Genomic DNA, 14,790 nt, shown 5'->3' with positions numbered 1-14,790 from the left:
GATTTTGGCTACACACAGCTGACACTATGTTTTGAAAACCCTGGATTCAAGAGTGCAAACCCTTTTCTAATTACCTTCACCAAGGAGGTTATGTTTTCAGTTTGGTTTGTTTGTCTGCTTGTCAGTAGGATTACAGAAAAACCACCAGCCTGATTTTCATGAAACTTGGTGGCAGGGTGTAGCATGGGCCAAGGAAGATCCCATTAAATTCTGGAGTGGATCAGAGTGGAGCAGATGCACAAATTATTTTTCAGTTCCACAAATACTACAATATGAGGCATTTGGCCTTGGCAGAGGAAATGCCAAACATCTTCAAATGCAGTAGATAAAATTAAAGTTAAATCATGACAAACATAGCCAATTGTAGAAATACGATGATTCCGTATCACAATCATAGACTGTATACAATAATGGACGTAGCTATCATGACTTCACTCCGTTTGTGAACTGCCATTTTGAAGCCTTAAGTTCGGTGTTTAAGCCATTGCAACTTGGCCATATTTGGATGAGGTTGGAAATGTGAAGGAGTGAGGGGTGGATCTGACTCATATTCTAAATATAGCCGGAACTTAAACTGATATAGAGTTTTTTATGTGTTCCTTTTTTTTAAGGTGGCTAAAAACAAGTCTTAAATTTTTGTCAATGACCCTGATGAGGCGAGACATGACGGAAATGTTAGTGGTGGACTATCGGACATTGAAAGCCGAGAAGGACCATGCTTATTGCATGAGTGACAGGCGGGTAAATTCCAGTAAATAGTCTGCCCCAGGATGTATCGCTAGCCACTAAAAACACTCACACCGAAACAGCGCGAGGAGCTGGTGTTAGCTGTAATTCAGCAGTAGATAATCAGTTTCATGAACACTGCAATATGAGGCATTTGGCCTTGGCAGAATAAAAGCCATACATCTTAAAATCCAGTAGGTGATATTAAAGTTAAATCATGACAAAACATAGCCAATTGTAGATATACGATGACTCCATTATTGTCATTGACTGTATACAATAATGGACGTAGCTATTGTGACTTCACCCCGTTTGTGAACTGTCATTTTGAAGCCTTGAGTTCTGCATTTCAGTCATTGCGATTTTCTTTTTTTGGAGCCAACCCTCACCTATGGTCATGAGCTCTGGGTAGTGACCGGACGAATGAGATCATGGATACAAGTGACTGGGCTCAGCCTTAGAGATAGGGTGAGGAGCTCGGACATCCGGAGTAGCGCCGCTGCTGCTCCTATGTGCCGAAAGGGGTCAGTTGAGGTGGTTCGGATATCTGAGCAGGATGCCTCCTGGGCGCCTCCCAATGGAAGGAGGCCCCCAGAGTAGAACACACTGGAGGGATTACATATCTCATCTGGCCTGGGAACGCCTTGGGGTCCCCACAGGAGGAGCTGGAAAGCATTGCTGGGGAGAGGGATGTCTGGGGTGCTTTGCTCGGCCTGCTGCCCCTGCATCCCAGCCCCGGATAAGCGGATGAAATGGATGGATGGATGGATGGATGGATGGATGGATGGAGCCAAAAGTGACCATACCTGGATGAGGTAGGAAATGGGGAGGAGCGAGGGGTGGATCTGACTCATAAACTGCGACGCCTCGCAAACAGCCTGTCACTCACGGCCCCACTCTTAAATATGCATAATTTTTAGCCTTAAATAAAATGTAAACAGTCATGGTAAATAAAAATTCACCCTCTGTACAGTTGTCACGGACGGTTAAATTAGCTATAGAGACCAAAACCATTTTTTGTACCAGGCTGTAAACATGTTGATTTCTGCTGTAAAGTTGGGCATTTTAACATGGGTGTCCATGGGGATTGACTTCTGAAGCCAACCCCAAGTGGCCATTCAAAGAACTGCGGTTTTTAGCACTTCTGAGTTGGCTTCATTTCTCAGCCACGGAGGATGTCGCTTGATCACAATCCACATTCAAGGGTACCAGTAATCCTCTTGGGTTTCCTACACATGTAGCTGCTCAAACTTCATACAGAAAGCAGTCATTATGGAGCACTTGTTTAACATAATTCTAATTGCTTTGGAAATATATCCAGACATACACAGTGGTTGTGCTTGCCTATTTGCATATCACAGAAGACTGGAGTATTGGCCTTGGCGGACATCTGCGCTCTCTGAGTGCCCTTCTAGTTCTTTGATACTTGCGTCTGGACCACAGCAGTGGACCTACCGACAGATAGACAGATTGACAATAACATTCATGAAGCCGTACCGCCAGTCTGCCGCCTTGCGATCCCAATTGTATGCAGAAACTTTAGAAGCAGTCTCAGAAAAACAGAAAGGACAAAAAAGAAAGACCGAGAAAAAAGAAAAAAAGAAATGCATGAGAGAAACAGTAAAGGAGAGTAAAATGAATACAGACAGAACAAAGTGGTAAGATGAGAAGAGAGAAGATGAGATGGGGTAAACAGCATCTCCAACTCAAAAATAATGATGCACACAATCAGGTATGTAATGTTCTTTGACTATTTTGCTGATATCAGAGCTGATTCAGCTCTGCAACCGCTTGCCAGCTTTACTTCCAGGGTATAAATGTGTTTATCTGATTGCCTATTATAACAACACAGGCAATCATGGGGCCAAAGCAGATAAGTTGCCTTCTCAGTCAAAATTACTGAGGGTGAACTGTGTTTCAGTGTAACTCCAAATTTCTCTTCAGCCTCTCACAACTGAACCATTCAGCTGGTTGTTTTCAAAAGCAATAGGGGGATAAAAAGAACTTGATTACCGCAAATACCAGCATGTCTACATTCACAATGCGATGCCCCCACACACACAGAAACACACACACATACACACTATGAGTCAGTCGTTCAAACTATAAGAATGAGCCTAAATTTCACCCATTTTTTGGGAAACATGGTACTCATTGATTTGCATTTTCTGTCTAAACAAGATGCAGCGTATGGAAAATTTGTTTTGGTGTAATGTAAATGGTGTTAGTAATGCACAGGTCAATTATTGAGCTTTTAGTTAAAAAGGAGAAATAAGAGGAAAAGAAGAACTCAAAAAGAGGTGTAGCTTAGGGAGGAAATAGAGGAGAGGAAAATGACTAAGAGGAGAATTATTTGCATTAGAAATGAAGTGAGTATTTGAAGTGAAGAACGAAGAGGAGCAGGAATTAAGAGACATGCTGTTTCAAGGCCAAAACAAACTGTGTTCATTCAAAGTCACAGTAAAGTTGGGGTTGTGACCAACTGTCAATCCATCGCTGCCTTGCTGGTTTTGATTACGTCTTATCATGTGCACCTCTTTTTCTCTCTTGACCTGACTGAATGAGTTTTGTTAGCATTTCACATACAGTACGATGGGAAATGCCTACAGGAGCACTTATGATAATCAAGTCAAGAGCCAGCATGTTGTCCATGCGAGGTGCCTCTGTGGGTACCTAAGTGACAGAATGTCTTAACATCTGTTAATGTAGATTAATGTCACCACAGTGATGGAACAATAGAAGTAGTGTAAGTGCCCACATGCTCCTCTGGCACCAAATGAAACCCCACTTTAACTGTTAAATATGAGTTAAGGCAGAGCGTGAAGAGAATTTTAGAGGCTGTATAACAGCATATACAAAGACACAAATCCGCCTTGGACTAGACAAAAATAAAAAAAGGCAAAGATGGATATCGGCAGGTTGAAAAAGATAGAGAAACACACCCTCAGTTCTATAGACTGAATCACTGTGACACTGCAAAATCACTTCTGGGTGGACAGCTGGTAATTGATTTCAATTGTAGAGACGTGTGAAATCTACAACTGGTTTATTTCTGTTGTCATTTTCAGCCAAAATTGTTACATTTAAAGATATACTGTTAAACACGGTGGTCCAACCTATCTGATGTGTCTGCATTATTTTATGTACTGTGTTGCTTTGTAAGCATCTTTGATAAACCAAATCTACTGCCACTGAAGCTTAGTAATGTACTGCTGTGGAGGGGGGCAGCAGTATAATGTATTTAAGCCACCTAAAAACAACCACCAAAAAAAGTAATGTAATGCTGTATTTGGAATATTTTCTCAGCTTTACCTTACACATTCACCAATCAAGGCAGCAGTAGACCAACAACTCCTGTTCTGCAAAGTAAGATTGCAGTTTTTGTCAATAGAGTCTCGTGGCTTCAAGGTAACGGTCTCAGTTCCCCACTGAAGTGATGAAAATATTCTCAATATAGCCAAAACTTAATATCAGATAAAAATCTGGCAACTTACATTACAGCATTGATGTATGGCACTTAACTGAAGGCAGTAAGAAAGTTTTCTCGAAAAATAAGTTAACATTTTTTCATTCTCGAGAGGACAGAGCACAGAGTCAGCTGCAGAGCAGTTAAGGACTGATTTCGAATGGGTGTCATGGGTATAAGACTCCATGCTGCTTACTGCTGCTGCTGCTTTATGAGTTTTCACTCATAAATACATAAAAATAAAAATTTGAACATTCGCAGCACATGCTTCTAATTAAACTGTGTGGCTTTTAATGTTTTTTATTCCCACATTACAAATGTTTGTGCCTTTTTTTTAATTTCATACAAAATGTTGAAAAGCACCAAGAGAGAGGACGGTTTCAAGAGGGACACGAGGGACTCAAGGATGAAACAACATGTGAATAAAAAGGATGGGGTTGAGAGAAAAATAACCATAAATGAGGAAATAGAAGAAGGACGTAGAATAGAGGAGAGGGAAATACAACGATAAATGAGAGAAACAAAAGAGTCTGATAACCTTAAAAACACTGCAAAGTAGAAGAAGTAATAGAGTGGGGGCTAATGGAGAAATGGGAAGAAGGGAACAAAAAGGGGAATGGAGAATGAGTGGGGGAGCAAGGGCAAGGAGAATCGAGGAAAAGGCATGTTTTCACAAATTGCCGGATGCTTTGATATTAGGAAATCGGGAAGGGAGGAGAGAGGGGCGAGAGCTGGGAGATTTCAGCTGTTCCTCTTATCTTCCCCTCCCTCCCTCCTTCCTTCACTCCCTCGTTTCCTCTACATCCGACCGCAGGGTAACAGTGTCAGATGGAGCCGGACTCACAGGGAGACGAAGATCTAAGAAAACTGTCGTTCTTAGTTCTGCATGGGAGATGACTTGTGACACGTGTGCACACACGCACACACACACACACACACACACACACACGCACCCAGGTTCCTTGGTGGGTGTCAGTGACGACATCACAGGGTCGACGCACTAACACAGCATGTGGCCATGGAAATTAGGTCAGAGCAAACTATGACACACACACACACACACACACACACACACACAGATCAAATGCACCCAAGTATCTTGCATCAGTTGTTTACACCAGGAAACTACCAAGATGTTTTATGTTTTCAGACGTCATTAAGGTAATTTCAGGGAACGAGTGTGTGTGTGTGTGTGTGTGTGTGTGTGTGTGTGTGTGTGTTAGTGTATACATAAAAAAGGTAGGCGTGTTCATTTGCATGCGTGTCAGCAGTACTTGTGAACCTGTCTGTCTCGTGTCTATATCTGTCTGCAGATAGGTCTGAATTTTTGATGTGTGCGCGTGTGTGTGTGTGAGCACACACCGTCACATTGTGCGTGTGTGTCAGAGCGATAATTAAAACATCAGTCAGAGAGTTTTCACAGGAGTGAATCTGTGGGGCAGTGCCACAGAGGAGTTCAGCTATTCCTGAGACGTAAAACTACACATTTTCACATCCTTCATCTCCGCTCCTCTGAGCCTCTTAATAAACTCATCTTCACCCTCATCTGAAGAAACCCTCCACTCCCAGCACATCAATTAAACAAGCAAAGCCCGGCTCAGTGTCTTGGATCTGTAACTTAATCTTAAATATTCCATATTAAAATCCACTGTCCTTTGAGAAACTGTAAATTGAATATATTTGCCTCCCGTAGATTATGTCTGAGAAGTCTTTTCAATATGGTGCGATTGTTTACTCTGTGTATAGTGCATTATGTAGAGTAATACCACTAAATCTATAGATCTAAATTTGTTTGTCTTAGCCAGATAACACGAGATTAAGATGCTGAATTAGTTTTATGCACAGCTCTAGGTACCTTAATCAGGTTACAGAGCCACTTGTTGCAGGTGTCACTCATAGTGACAAACCAAGCGACAACCTCTGGGGCTGAAAAATGAAGCCAACATGAAGCGCCAAGAACAACAGCTCTTTGAATGGCAGCTTGAGCAGGTTAATCCCTAATTCACCTGTTTACATTTGACTATGCCTTAAAGTTACCCATAATTAAGTGAGTGGCCGCTTTGAGTGACAGGCTCAAAACTAAAAACTAAAAGTAGAGTGACTATTAGATTTTCATTTCTCAGCTTACCAGAAACACAACACCTAAGGAGTCCTAATCTGCTGTGAGTAGGTAACTGTTTGGAAACAATTTTGCTTCATATGGAAATAATATGTCAGTGTTGCATTTACAGCTTTTTGCTCTGCCCCCAAGTGGCCAAAACTTTAATGAATGCAGATTTAAACACAAAGCCCAGGTACTTAAGCTACAGTACAAGAGGTTCACTTTGCAATCAGTAATGAGGACTTAAGACAGGCAGACACTGTGCAGATTCTGCTAGATTCAAACTCAACACTGGGTGCCCCCAACTAATTTTGGAATTGGGCAAAATTTCTGCCAGATCAGTGGTCGTTTACCATGCAGTTTGAGGGAGGTCATGACGCCCGACCTATTGCCCGAGTAATCAATACTCTGGCTCTTGGACAATCGGTTGATTTTTTTCTTTTCAACCGTTGGTTCTGTGCTTACGTTCATTGTGAGCACACTCGCTGTGGCCAGTCAATAGATCTATACAGTATGAGCTTAACAGTTGCAAATTCAGAAAGGCCAATTAAAACACAAAGTGTGAGTTAATATACAAGATTTAAAAACTTACAATGTTGTTCTTAGATTAAGTGAAAACTAACATTTATTCAAAATAAATGTTCATATTTACACAAGGCTATTTTTACTTATAGGTGACTTCACTTAATTATGATTTATAGACAAACGTAACAGGTCTCATAATTCCTGGAAAGAGAACCCTGTAGTTTGGGAGTCTTGTACTGCTGACTGCATGCAGACATTAAATCAATGCAGTGGGAAGGTGAAAGCACAAAACACCAAACCTGAAATAGACCCTGGTGGACAAAAGCAGCACTAAAGTTGCTTGAGAAAAAAACCTGCTCTATACAGTACAGCCTGATTCACCCGAAAATGCACCCACAGGCCTCCACACAGAGTACTGAATGGCTTACTGTGAACTACTATATGTCTAGTTCTGTTTACGTTGTACCTCAGTCTGAGAGAGGAAGGGGTAAGTGACCTTCGGCTGGTTACCACTGGACTTCACAGGCTGCTCAAACTGACTTCTGATGTGGTACTGGCCCGGACCAGGAACTCCCTGATGGGAAGCAGAAAGCAAGACATGTTCAGCAAGTACAAGGTGATATTTGTGGTCAGATGCTTTGGCAATATCACCCTTCATGTAGCTGTGTCAAATAGAAGATAAGGAGAGAGCATGAAGAAGCAAAAGGGTGAAAAGGATAGAGTTTGATTTCTGTCTGTTTCTGAGGTAAATGAAGGACACACAGAGGAGGTAAAGACTATTATAAAGATTAAATAAAAGGCACAGCAGACAAAATGAAGCATTGCCAGTTGAGTGAGCAACTTGTGAAAACAGAGAAAACGCAGTAACAATAAGCCTTTTTTTCCCCAGCTCTGCAATTAAGTCATTAATGTTAAAAACAGACAGAGTGGAAGAGAAACTACACCCCTCTGCATGTTTGCTCTTTTCATAGGAAACAGTCATGTCATGTGCCAACTCAAGACGACTGCACCATTTCCGTGCAGTAATTACTGTAACTAGCAAACCAGCTAATAACACCAGACCTCACACTCACAGAGATGCTGACACTGAGTGTGGTAACGAAACACACACACACACACACACACACACACACACACACACACACACACACACATTTCCACATTGTCTAGTGCAGAGCCAGGGCATTTTTGTATTTGTGGTCAACCCACAAGGTTACTGGGCCAGAGGTGGTTTAACTAGGTCTGCAGTAAAACTGCATGTATTTCTGTGGAGATTGTTCGTGATTACATCCAGATCTTGAGGGGAAACAGTTGTGAATATCAGCACAATATGTCTTCCCCAGGCCTTAGGACAGCTCAATCTTTATTCATGAACATTGACTACAGTGTCGTCCTGCCAGAAACTAGTTTCTTGTCTTCAGACTGTGAAATGTCACATAAAGACATACAGTATGCTGATGCACAATAAAGCTGCCATTGAGAAAGCTTTCTTAGGATAAAATGTATAGTTTTCTGAAATAAAAATGCAGGGAGCAAGACCACTTGTTTCGATCATTTTCAGCTCTTTGCCAGATCTGCCTGGAGTCAAAGACATTTTTGTTTCCCTGAAGCTGAAGTATTTCTTTGTGACATGCTAGGCTGTACACCTTGTCTCTGTCATTCATAAAATCTTGTGTTATAGTTTCTCTCTGTGACCCTTGACTAAAAAGGAAACTCTTGGGAGCTCTCAACACAACTCTGGATGCAGAAATAAATTCTTAAATAGTTTCACTATTCTTTCTTTCTATCGGCCAAAAGGATGAATAAATGGATCTCCATGCTTGGCCAATTGTACTCTTTCATTGCAAGGTGAAAATGTATCGGCTCAAAGAAAGGTCAATACGATTCTGAGCTTGTAAAATTAAAGGTTTAAAAAAACTTAATGATGTCAGTTATTTAAATCCATACAGATACAGTAGAATTTAACTTAACGTATAGAGTCTGTCTCAGTTGTTGCTCAGTTTTAAGGAAGATCATCTCAAACCCAGTGCTTTATAGCCTAGTTGTGTCTACAGGTCGACCAATTTATCGATTAGGCTGTTTTTTCTTTTTTTTTTTTTAAGATTTTACGAACTATTGTCATTGGTGGAACTTGCCTCCAATAGTGGTCAATGGCTGTGCAGCCTCCACCAGTCATGCATGGACATAACTTACATCACCAACCGGAACTGAAGACGACAGAGTTGCATCAACTGGAGCAAAAAGGAGCTTGATCAGTGGGTGCAGCTCCAGAGAAAGCAGGTCCTTTCTGCTGTGAGAGTGTGCCTTAGCGCTCAGTCCATAGTTTTAACTTGTATTTACATTTGTATTCATATTTTTGCCTGGACCACCACAGCCGGTCCAATAGTGTAGCACTATTAGCGCTAGAACTAAAGTCTATTAGTCCATGACTGCTCTGGTATAGTCAAAATAATCTTCTTTCCTAAACACTTTTCCTTGACCTCAATGGAAATCATCATGAAATTTCAAGGAAAAATGTGAAAGAGAATTCAAAAGGACTTAGGATTTTAGTTCGCAAGCCACATACAGTCCAATTTGATTGCAGGTGCGCCATAGCTGTAAAACCATTGCCTAATATCCTATAAATAACAGACACCTTCGAATTTTTCCCTTTCTTTTGTTTAAAGAAATACATTTTAAATAAACACTAATCCATTCACAAAACAGATGACAAACAGCCTGTGGTGTCCTCAGAAGAATAAATGCCATCTCAATAATATTTTTGTTTTTCCACATTCAGGCAGTTTACTACTCACAGTCATTACATCTGCATCTATCCATACGTGTAGTAATCCTGACATCACCACACCAAACTAAAGTGAAAGAAAAGAGCTGTATTATGGTCAGGGTGGAAAAGCCTCTGAAGCTGCATTTTACATGAGGAAAGCTACTCAATGCTTAACCTGCTCCTGAAACCTGGCACGTCTTAGCCTTCACAACTGCATCACTATTAGGTGTGCAAGGTCATCCAGTGGGCTGGATTGGACCCTTTGACCCCCAGGCTGTGTGTTTGACACCACTGGCTTAGAGAATCCGACTGCACTCAGGTTACACTAGGCTCTGTAATTATGTGACCGTGGACGTCATTGACATGGGTCTGCTGTGATGAAGCTACAATGTTCCGAAGATGGAGTAACCTGCTAAGAGCGCATTTTCAAATTGGTTTTTAGACACAAGATTGTTTTTGTTTGTTTGATTTTTTATGTTTTCTTTTAAAACCTGATGATTTAATGACTTATCTGTTTTATTTTGCTGCCTTCTTGCAGCACTTTGTAATGTGGATCTTGAAAAGGCAGCGAAAATAGACTATCGTTCTTAAATCAATCTTTAAAAAGATCCAATATCTGTCGACCTCTAGTTACGCCAAGCTTTTTCTATCTTCTTTTTTTCCCTGTGGCAGAAATACTGCTTCCCCATGTCTAAAAATAAATAGTGCTGCAGACATAACATCATCATCCTTGCTTACGTGAGCATGGAACATGGAATATGCAACATATTTATGATGAACTGACAGTGAACTTCATATTCACAGGGTAATACCAGGCATTGCTTTGGTACAAGTCCATCTGTTTTGCTTTTGATAGCAATAATGGTTTGTTAAAGTGCCTTGCTCAATGGACATGGCAGAATGCCTATTCAATCGGGAAATCACAGACTCTTAAACTCTATGGGACACAAGCAGCCCCGAGCCATTAGAGGCAGACTGTCTGCTGATCTCTAGGAAGTAAAGGTGTTTGTCCTGAGTGTCCCTGCTGTGGGTAATGACCCATCTGGTCAGTGCATGTGTGTGTGGGAGTACATGTGAGTTGAGGTGTCAGGTACTAATGATGATGGATAGAGGTGCCGCCATCACGGCAGGGGGTCCAAATACAGCATGGTGCACACATGCAAGCATAGGCAGGAGGCGAAGTTGTTGATTCAAAGTCAAAGGATAATCTATAGTGTGCGGGAAAATATTTGTAGTCATTTTAGTAGCCAGTAGTTAACAAAAGAATAAGAGATAAAAATTACTTTGCTCTACCAAAAACATGACCTGAAATGGAATTCACTACAATAACTCACATAACTCGCAAGATTCTACAATCTGAGTGTAATTAATGCACTATTGTATTGCACTGTCAGTAGGCTTTTTTTCGTATTGTGTTGAAGGTGAGCACATGCAGATGGATATGTGAATATATCTATTATATGTGCTAATGTTTGAAGGTTATATGTGTGTTTGTAAGCATGAATGTGTCAAATTGTTTATGAATTATTGCTTGCTTTAAGTGTTTTTAATGTGGACTCTTGGGAGATTAGTCAATGAGCTACAAGAAATCCAGATAAAAAATCAAATCAAGTAGCCATATGTTACATAAATAGAGATGGAACAAATGCAGTGCTTGTATAATGATGCACGATTACACAAACTAAAACCTAAAAAGGAGGAGAGGCAGCAGAGCAAAGTGTTTAAGGACAGAGAGGACAAGGAGAGAACGGCGTAGGTGCGAGTCCTTGACAGAAAGGATACGTTCACCCCTCTCTCCACAAATCCAGTCCAACATTTTTCAGACTCACCCACTCTACCCCTCCGACCGGAGAAAGAAAGGCATCACAAAGCATTACTCTGCCAGCACACTCAAGTTCATATGCAGGTGAGTAACTCCCCTCCACTCAACCGGCTCCAATGTATCAATGTGTGTTTGTGTGTGTGTGTGTGTGTGTGTGTGTGTGTGTGTGTGTGTTTGGTTGCCAGTCTGTGATTAAATCTTATGTTCTACTGCCCTCTATGGGTGCACAGATAAACTGATGAATTACACTAAGACGGGGAGGAGGGGTTGAATCATTTCCTCTTTAATCGACTGTACTTGAATAAATCAAGAATAAATCCAAAGTACTTACCTGGACTCTGTTCCCACTGTAAATCACCATGCTCTACCACGACTCATTCTCAATCTGCTGTTTTCAAATCCTATTTTGTTCAGAATTTATTTGAATCAAAGTGCAGTGACGAGGGACAAGCTGTTAAACTGCCAAAGAAAACCGATCACTTCTTAAGCACTGAAATACTCCTGATACATATTTTTTTCATTTGGTGATTTTAGCATGATTACAACTTTACATTATATGCTAAAATAGACAGAATCTGTAAAACCTGAGGGTTAGAGGTTCCAGAAACAATTGCACACAAACTACAGTAGTACTGTGCAAGACAGAGGTATAAGGAAAGAGAATATTGGACTTACATACCTCAGGTGGCCAGAAACCTGACTCCAAGTGAATGCCACTGATAAAAAAAAGCACCTGTTTCCTTACAAATTCAACATATCAACTTTAATAAAGTGATAACATGTCAATGTTGTGCTTACAGCTTGTTGCACTGACCCTGAGTGCCCAAAAAATTCAATAATGCAGGTTTAATTGCCACTTGTGGTCGCAGTGGCCACTGCTAAGCAAGTTACATAGGCTCACTTTAAAGGACTATGTCCCCCACGGGGGGCAAGCTTCACATTGATCCCAGTCCTCCAAAGCTTTTATCTCTTACACGTCTCATTCATCTAAGCTAAATATGTACAGCACCACATGGACACAAACTCCCACCAACACACACTCACCTTCTTTTCCTCTTGCTTGGGCACCAGTTCGTGGTACCGAGGGATGATAAGCTCAGCTCTGCCTTTCTGCTCCTTCTGAAGGTTCACATTCTCATACTGTATTTCTAGGATTCTGAAACATACACAGACAACGACAATGTCTTTGAGAATAGAAGACACAGACAAACAATTAAAAGAAAAAAAATAGAGAGCAAGAGAACGGTGTTGTTTAAAAACTTACAAAATAGAAGAGAATAAAGTAGGAGAAATGGGGAGATTCTATATATTGAATGAGAGGGGAAGAGAGGTGTGTAATGGAAAAGTAAATGGGAAGAGATTAACAAAGCAAAAACAGATGGGAGAGAGAATGGATGACTTGAGAAGGAGGAGTGAAGGGAAGAAAAGAAAACAGACAAAACAACTGCTGTCAGCAACTGTAACAGGAAGAAAGACATTTTTAAATGATTCCAGTAATCACATGTGTATCACAGATGTGTGTATGAGCGCGTAAATGTCAGCTTACACCTATGTGTGCACAGTATGATCACTCACATGGACATTTTCCCTTCTATTACTTAGTCGATTCCTTTATGCATAGCTGAGCTGGGTGTGTGCCCACCAATGCAGAAGTGCTTAGTAAGGCCCATCCTCCATGGCCATCAATAGAAATGCTATGTGAGAAATGTCAAACATAATGCCCCGGCTGTAGGATCAAAGCAATATTTCACTTTGGTGAACAGCTTCTCTGTTCAGCATACGTCTCTGTAAGAGCTCAAGAGCAGCGAACTTCTGAGAATAGATGCCCTGGAGCATCTAATCTAACCAGCCTTTATCCATGTTTCAAAATGTGAATTTGTGAAGGTTTTTATTCCAAATTCATGCACTGAAGGTTATCCATCAAAATCAGTTCAGAATATCTTAGAATCACAGATGATGCTACATCCTTGTTTACTTAGCAAACTTCCTAAAGTACTGATACCTTCAGCAGTTTATAGTGAACTTAAATGCTAGTCATTATTTTGTTTGAGATTTTCTGAGATTTCAGTTAAACATCATTCCCAAACAGATAAATCATTCCCCGAGCTGACTACAGCTTTCTGTATATGTTTTCATTTTGTTGTCAAGAGGTTACAAATTCAAACAGAAGAAAAATAACACTGTACAAGCCTGTATAGGTCCAGTGTATAGGATTTAGGGGCATCTATCAGAAATGATACATAATATTCATAACTGTGATTTCATTAGTTTATAATCCCTGTAAATAGGAATCGCTGTGTTTTTGTTACTTAACAATGAGCTGTTTATATCTACATATGGCATGGGTCCTCTCCCACAGTCTGCCATGTTATTCTACAGTAAACCAGAAGGGACAAATCAAAGCTGGCTCCAGATAGCGCCATCCACATTTTCGCATCAGCCACCATAGTTTTCCTCCACGCATGGCACATGGAAGAAGTTTCAGTTCTGCAACCTCACCACTAGATGCCACAAAATCCCACAAACTAGACCTTAAGTTACAGTTTATAGCCATAGTTTGACATTTTGGGCAATGCACTAATTTCTTGCTGAGCGTTACATGAGAATATTGATACAGCTATCATGTCTGAAGGGTAAATAAAAGGCTAAAGCCAGCAGCTGGTTAGCTTAGCTTAGCAAAAAGACTGGAAGTCGCCCAGCCAAGAAATAGTCCAGCACATACAGTAATCCTCCCATGAACCTATAGATTAAACCAGGCTAGCTGTTTCTCCCCACTTCCAAACTGTCATGCTAAACTAAGCTAAGGTAGGCTAAGCTAAGCTTGCCATTGGCTGTAGTCTTTGCAGCATGTTCAAGCTTTCTGGCCAAGACGCAGGCGATGTGAGGCAGCGCAACAGTTGGCTTTCATTGCCACTAGTTCTTTTATGTTGCTTTAGTGTGTCTGGGCCTTAACATGTTGCCAGGTAAAATCATGACGATCCATGCTGTTGCTCTAACGCCACTGATACTGAATACTGTAATATTGTAGTAGTGTAATATTGTACCATGACAGGTCATACTTACATCTCAGGGTAATATTGTCCTGGACCCGGTCCCTCCTGCACTGTCACCTCCCCTCTCCTCCCTGTCATGTTGCCAAAGTGGACTCCTTTATATTTCTGTGCAGAACTCTTCTCTGACTACAGAAAGAGAGAGCAGACAGAAACCAAAGAGTGGAGGATGAAAGAAGGGATTGGCCAGGGGAAAAGATGAGAAAAAGAAGATGGTAGGAGAGAGATAACATGAGGATAAATGGATGAACAAAGAAGGAGAAAATAGAATTGACTCATTCACACTTATCTGGTTTCTTTTCCAGCCAGGGCTCATGAAGTTGGGGTTGAATG

General features: G+C 41.0%; 1 protein-coding gene across 2 annotated transcripts in view; it reads right to left on the bottom strand.

Annotated features, from left to right (window-relative positions):
* stpg2 (sperm-tail PG-rich repeat containing 2) overlaps positions 1 to 14,790 on the bottom strand; it is an 82,488-nt gene that overhangs the window by 59,548 nt on the left and 8,150 nt on the right. For both annotated transcript variants that reach the window (XR_007570368.1, XM_050051338.1), the window contains exons 5-7: positions 14,471 to 14,586; positions 12,452 to 12,563; positions 7,285 to 7,392 (exon numbers count right to left, since the gene is read on the bottom strand). Coding sequence is in view for 1 of the 2 variants with exons in the window: in XM_050051338.1 (XP_049907295.1) it covers positions 7,285 to 7,392; positions 12,452 to 12,563; positions 14,471 to 14,586 (336 nt within the window). In the remaining variant the exon portion in view is untranslated. The remainder of the gene's footprint in view (positions 1 to 7,284; positions 7,393 to 12,451; positions 12,564 to 14,470; positions 14,587 to 14,790) is intronic.

Source organism: Epinephelus moara, chromosome 8 (assembly GCF_006386435.1).
Source record: "Epinephelus moara isolate mb chromosome 8, YSFRI_EMoa_1.0, whole genome shotgun sequence".
Lineage (NCBI taxonomy): Eukaryota > Metazoa > Chordata > Actinopteri > Perciformes > Serranidae > Epinephelus > Epinephelus moara.
This window is presented reverse-complemented; position numbering and strand designations above follow the sequence as displayed.